This window comes from Carlito syrichta, unplaced genomic scaffold, assembly GCF_000164805.1.
Source record: "Carlito syrichta isolate Samal-C Ts95f unplaced genomic scaffold, Tarsius_syrichta-2.0.1 Scaffold304598, whole genome shotgun sequence".
Lineage (NCBI taxonomy): Eukaryota > Metazoa > Chordata > Mammalia > Primates > Tarsiidae > Carlito > Carlito syrichta.
The window spans coordinates 1,251,952-1,258,582 of NW_007248694.1; the positions used below are offsets into that span (position 1 = coordinate 1,251,952).

General features: G+C 50.5%; 1 protein-coding gene across 1 annotated transcript; it reads left to right on the top strand.

The window, feature by feature from the left end:
* The first annotated feature begins 1,005 nt into the window (after window positions 1-1,005).
* On the top strand, window positions 1,006-3,852 carry NR0B2 (nuclear receptor subfamily 0 group B member 2). Its single transcript, XM_008060354.1, has 2 exons — window positions 1,006-1,664; window positions 3,267-3,852. Exons 1-2 carry the CDS (start codon window positions 1,145-1,147, stop codon window positions 3,506-3,508), a joined length of 762 nt encoding a protein of 253 aa, XP_008058545.1. The 5' UTR covers window positions 1,006-1,144; the 3' UTR covers window positions 3,509-3,852.
* Window positions 3,853-6,631: the final 2,779 nt, after the last annotated feature.

The window sequence follows — 6,631 nt, forward strand, 5'->3', positions numbered from 1 at the left end:
TTTGTCGCCCAGATTGGAGTGCAGTGGCCACTCCCGGCCACCGCAGCCTCGACCTGCTGGGCTCCGGCGATCCTTCTGCCTCAGCCTTCCAAGTAGCCGGAATTACAGGCATGTGCTACAACACCCAGTTGATTTTTTGATCTATTGTAGAGACGAGGTCTCGCCAACTTGCCCAGGCGGGTTTTGAACCCGCGGGCTCAGGCAATCCACTCACCTCAGCCTCCCAAAGGCACGGGATTACAGGCTGAGCCACCGAGCCCGGCGGGAAGCTTTTATCTTACTGTACTAGGAGGGCCCTTTCTCTATCCTGGGAAGGCCTTCATTTTATTAGGCTGTGGAGGGACTCCCTGCCTCAGTACACACCACCATGCTTGGCTAATTAGCTGCCATACTTCATTATCATTTTGTGATGGCTTCTCAGCAGACATGGCTTTCAGGAGCTGTAGAAATTCAGGCCAGGGATAGGGGTTCTAAAGGACCTTATTTCTGCAGCGCCCCCAGAACTGGAGTCAGAGGAAGGGGGCTTCCTAGACTGCACAGTGGACAAAGTCCTCCCAGTCCCCTAGGGTCCCGGCTCCTTTCCCTGTAGCCTGTTCCTTGCCGACAGCAGGAGCAGGGCCCCAAGGTTAGGCAAACAAGCTAGCGATAAGGCACTTCCAGGTTGGGCCTTGCATTCAGGGCTTGTCCAGCTCTGGGCTGGCTTCCTGGCTTAGTGAAAGCCCTGGTCTTGTGTGCACACAAGAGCAGGCACCAATAAGGACACCTGCCACAGTCACCTGCTGATTGTGCACCTGAGGCCTTGGTACCCTGGTACAGTCTGGGTTAATGACCCTGTTTATCCACTTGAGTCATCTGATAAGGGGCAGCTGAGTGAGTGGACAGGAGGCCCTGTGCTCTGCACCAGCCACTTCATTGACTGAAGTAATATCGGGGTCACATGGGGCTTCCAATGCCCCCTCCCCCACCACTTCCCCACCAGTCCTGCCAGTGTCAGTGTGTGTGTGGTTTTTTTCAATGAACATGACTTCTGGAGTCAAGGTTGTCAGGCCATTCCCCTGTCCCGCCCATCGGAGATATAAATAGCACCCACAGCACAGAAAAGACAGTCAGAGAGCTGGGAGGAAGTAGGAGCAGATCCCCAACCATGAGCGCCAACCAACCGGGGGCCTGCCCATGCCAGGGTGCTCTAGGCCGCCCGGTCATTCTATATGCACTTCTGAGCCCCAGCCCCCAACCCCGTAGCCGCTGCCTGTGCAGGCAGCACCGGCCTGTCCGACTGTGTGCCCCTCATCGCACCTGCCGGGAGGCCTTGGATGTTCTGGCCAAGACAGTTGCCTTCCTCAGGAGCCTGCCATCCTTCTGTCAACTGCCTCCCAGGGATCAGCGGCAGCTGCTGCAGCATTGCTGGGCCCCCCTCTTCCTGCTTGGGTTGGCCCAAGACATAGTGACTTTTGAGGTAGCTGAAGCTCCAGTGCCCAGCATACTCAAGAAGATCCTGCTTGAGGAGCCCAGTAGCAGTGGGGGCAGTGGCCAGCTACCAGACAGACCCCAACCCTCACTGGTTGCGGTGCAGTGGCTTCAGTGTTGCCTGGAGTCCTTCTGGAGCCTAGAGCTGGGCCCCAAGGAATATGCCTACCTGAAAGAGACCATCCTCTTCAACCCTGGTGAGCTCCTAGACACGCCTGGATGGGGGACAAGGCTGGAGGGGGGAACAGACCCAACAAGGGAAGGTATCTTCTAAGGGTTTGACATCTATTATCTCATTGGGTTACTTTCATCTAATAGTCATCTCACAGAAGTGGTACAGAGAAGCTAACTGACTAGCTGAAGGTCACACAGCCAGGTAGAGTGGGAATGGCAACTTAGGTTTATTCACTCCAGAGACTGGCCCATGGGAAGGCAGGAGGCGGAGGAGGAGGGGTGGACAGACACAGCTGTGCTTTAGTCACATCTTCATATAGTGGGCAGACTACATGGCAAAGTTCTGAAGGTAAAACTCCTCCATGAGTTCAGAATGATCACACAGAGGCAAGGAATGAAAGAGTTGTCGAGAAGGACAGGAAGGGAGTCTGTGAAATTTGTCCAGGAAAGTAGTGTTCTTGCCGGGCTCGGGCTCGGTGGCTCAGCCTGTAATCCCATGCCTTTGGGAGGCTGAGGTGAGTGGATTGCCTGAGCCCGTGGGTTCGAGACCCGCCTGGGCAATGAGACCTCATCTCTACAATAAATCAAAAAAATCAGCCGGGTGTGGTAGCACATGCCTGTAATTCTGGCTACTTGGAAGGCTGAGGCGGAAGGATTGCTGGAGCCCAGCAGGTCAAGGCTGCGGTGGCCGGGAGCGGCCACTGCACTCCAGTCTGGGCGACAGATGAGACTCCAACTCAAAAAAAAAATAGTGTTCTTTGTAATCTGAGAGCATCTGAGATGAGAGTTCTCCACCAAAAGTCCCTCATAGCAAGTGTATAGTTATTAACTGTAATAATAGCAGCAAATAGTCATATTACACTTACCATATGTTAGGCTCTATTCTAAGAGTTTTACATATACTAGCTCATTTAAGACTCATAAAAAGTCTAGGAGATAGGTACTATTATTATCTCCATTTTACAGATAAAGAAACTGAGGCACAGAGAATAAATAACTTGCCCAAGGCCAGGTGTGGTGGCTCACGTCTATAATCCTAGCACTTTGGGAGGCAGAGGTGAAAGGACTGCCCCTAGCCCAGGAATTCTAGACCAACCTGGGCAACTTGGTGAGACCTCGTCTCTACAATTAATAAAAAAAATTAGCCCAGCATAGTGGCGTGTGCCTGTGGTTCCAGCTATTTGGAAGGCTGAGGTTCCAGTTACTTGGAAGGATTATCTAAGCCCAGCAGGTCAAGGCTGTGGTGACCATGAGCATGCCACTGCACTCCAGCCTGAGCAACAGAGTGAGCTTCTGACTCAAAAAAAGTAAATAAACAAGAGTAAATAAATAAACACTTAAATATATAACTCGCCCAAGGTTACCGTTGTCTAAGTGACAGCACTGGGATTCAAACCCAGGCATCCTGATTCTTAACCATTACTCTATACTGTCTCTTCATAAATGGATAGATGAATAAAATGATAAATAAATACATTACTAGGAGGAGGTCGTAGTAGGCCTTGATGACTAAGAAAAGGAGGCATAGGGGTGTCTGCTGGTATCCTCAGATATTAGGCCAATCTCACCCTTGGTGGCTGAGAGGTGGGGTGCTCACCAGCTCTCTTCTTTCTGTCTATCCACAGATGTGCCAGGCCTCTATGCGTCCTCCCACATTGGGCACCTGCAGCAGGAGGCTCACCGGGCACTGTATGAAGTCCTGGAACCCTGGTGCCTAGCAGGCCAAGGCCGCTTGTCCCATGTCCTCCTCACAGCCTCCACCCTCAAATCCATTCCACCCAGCCTGCTTGAGGACCTCTTCTTTCGCCCTGTCATTGGAGATGTTGACATCGCTGGCCTCCTCAAGGACATGCTTTTGCTGAGGTGACCTGCTCTGGCCCAGGCAGAGATCAGGCATAAGTTGGGCAGAGGCTGGCAGTGCTAACTCAGCCTGGCTATTCCCAACGGTGACCCAATGCTCCTGGAGGGGGCAGGCCTGCACAAACAGCACTTGGCTCCTCAGGAGCAGCCTCTCACTCAGCCACACCCTGTCTCTGACTTCCTTGGTTTGGACACAGAGCCTCTTGGTGGTTCCCAGAGACTCTGGGACAAGACTCCTGTCCCCCCCTGTGATGGGAATTAAAGCTTAGGCTGTCTTTGGACCAGAAGTCCTACTGACTTTGTATAGAACTGAATTAAGTTATTGATTTTTGTAATAAAAGGTGTGACACAGTTGGAGCTTGACACTGTCATTTGTGCATATGGGAGGGACTGTCTCACATCCAGGGCCCATCCTGTACCCATCAGAGAAAGTCCAAGGAAATGGAACTAACTATATGGATACGGGAGCTGGGACTCTGGGAACTGAGGAATTAAGTTTTCAAGGTGGGATGGTGATTTCATTACTGGGGATGAGATTTGTTTTACATCAGGGTCTGGATCCAGGAGACAGTATCAGTTCACAATACCATCACTTCATTCCCTTTATCCTCAGAGGGAGGGAGTTGCTTTCCCTGTCCCCAAACCCTCTTGGCTTCTACTACCTACAGGCTCCTATCACCTCAGTGAAAGTTGAATGACAGCGAATCAGGAAGCAGCCCATTCCCAAATTGAAACAGACCGAATCACTGCAATTTCCTGCAGGTTAGGAATCATTCACTTCTCCCATTCCTACAGATGACAGAAGACGGTGGTTCATTATTCTCCCAAAGGGAGGAGCGATGGCATGCCGGGCTGGCCTGGCAGCTGCTTGGAGGCTACAGCAGGTCAAGGTTTAGTTGGCCCAAAATGATATATCTGCTTTGGTTGTTAAAGTCTGAAACACATCCATGGCACACAACCACTGCCTGAGATCCCCTGAGTTTTCTTCCATGCCCCTCTGTGCCAGCCCCTTTCCTGGAATTCTCCTCCCAGACATTTCCATTGTCTAGCAACTAGCAATGCTTGGCATATCCATGACCTCCAGGACTGCTCCATTCAGAGCATGGCTTGCGTCTGTTCTGATTGGTCAATATCTGTGCCTCAATGTTTGTTAAATATTTTGACCTAGTCACCCTGGGTCAGGGTGAGTGACCTGAAGGGTGGGTGGGAGGGAATGATAACAACACACATGCCCATAGGACTTTCAAGCCTCCTCCTTTCTCTAGCAATAAATCCTGCCCTGACCAGACCCCACCCCCTTCACCGCCACAGTTTGGACTCTTCTCACGAGGTCCAAGTTAATTATTGCTCAATGAGAGGTCATTCACTCAGGGACAATAGTCTAGGAGTCATATTCTGGCCTTTCTCTAAAGCCTCCAGGTTAGAACCACAGCTGAACTGGCCGTGCACCTATTATGGGCACTCAGTGCCAGTAGCAATGGTACCTCTGTCCCTTAACCAACCATCCACTCACAAGTCAGACATCAGAAAAAGAAGAAACACACAGCTCAAGCCTGGGCAATATAGCAAGACCCTGTCTCTACAAAAAAATACAAAAATTAACTGGATGTGGTGGTGTGTGTCTATAGTCCCAGCTCCTTGGGAGGCTGATCCAGAGGATCAGTTGAGCCCAGAAGGTTGAGGCTGCAGTGACCTATGACTGCGCCACTGCACTCAAGTCTGGGTGACGGAGCGAGACCTTGTCTCGAAAGAAAGAAAAAAAGAAAGGAAGGAAGGAAGGAAGAGGGAGAGAGAAAGAAAGAAAGACACATGTTAGACCCCAAACAAAGATACACACAACTCAGACCTACAGCTTAGACACACACACACTAAGATGTACAACTCAGAAGCACCTACACAGGCCCATAAAACAGACCATCCATCCACCCACACAGCCCAAAAAAGCGCCACTCATATAAACTCACTCAGAAACATACAACAGACCCCAACACAGTCACACAGCAGAGACATGCATCCCTGCACCTGAGGGTAGGGTACTCAGCACAGAGATATCCTTGTGCCAGGACATGTTCATCTTCACCATGTCACGATAAAAAGAAAAGTGGTCCCCAAAGTAGGCAGACCTGCATCTGCACATCTTCAGGGTCTACCCAGAGCCTGCAAATCCAGGGCAAACCACTCTGCCTGGCATTTGAGGCCTCTACCAACCAAACACCGCCTTTCTCCATGGTGGCCCCAACATCCACCCTCCTCTCATCTCAGCCAGGCCATGCCCTGCTCAACAACTACCCCTAAAACTAGGACCTAGCCAAATTCCCAAATAGAGGCATTCTTTAGAGCCCAGAACAAGCCCTGCATCCCTCTTCCTCCCACCAGACTCCCCAGACCCAGACCTCAGACCCCCAGGCCTCTCTCTGACCTGCCCTCTCCAGCCCTCTGGCACATCCCACTCCAACTAACCTTGCAGAAACATGAGGCCAGTTTTCTTTTTCTTTTCTTTCTTTCTTTCCTTTTTTTTTTTTTGAGTTGGAATCTCACTCTGTTGCCCAGGCTAGAATGCAGTGACACGCTTATGGCCACCACAGCCTTAACCGGATGGGCTCAGGTGATCCTTCCACCTCAATCTTCCAAGTGGCTGGAACCACAGGCATGTACATCATGCCCAGCTAATTTTCTGATTTATTATGGAGACGAGGTCTCGCCAAGTTTCCCAGGCTGGTCTTGAACCCATGGGCTCAGGCAATCCTCTCGCTTTAGCCTCCCAAAGTGCTGGGATTACAGGCATGAGCTACCGTGCCCGACTGAGGCCAGTTTTCAAAAGCAGAAGCTTTGTTTCTTGCATAGGACTCAAATCCAGAAGATTCAGGGATTTGGGAATATTCTGTATCTTTTATACCCTTTCACTAACGCCTCCATTAACTGCTGTAACTACTGCACCTCTCTGAATCTACAAGCTGGGTCCTCCTGTCTCTCACCTCTCCCTCCTTCAACCCTGAGCAACCAATAAGAAGCATTTAGCTCCATGCCCCACCTCAGCCTCTTTTGTTCAACTTTTAATTTTTTCCATCATCCAAATAGTTCCCTTATTAACTCCACCTTAATCTTTTTTTTTTTTTTTTTTTTTTTGGTT

Excerpts from the sequence above, each read along its gene's own strand:
- NR0B2 (XM_008060354.1), top strand. The coding sequence starts at position 1,145 with ATGAGCGCCAACCAACCGGGGGCCTGCCCATGCCAGGGTGCTCTAGGC. Across the intron at positions 1,665-3,266 it reads GACCATCCTCTTCAACCCTG|ATGTGCCAGGCCTCTATGCG; the intron begins GTGAGCTCCTAG and ends GTCTATCCACAG.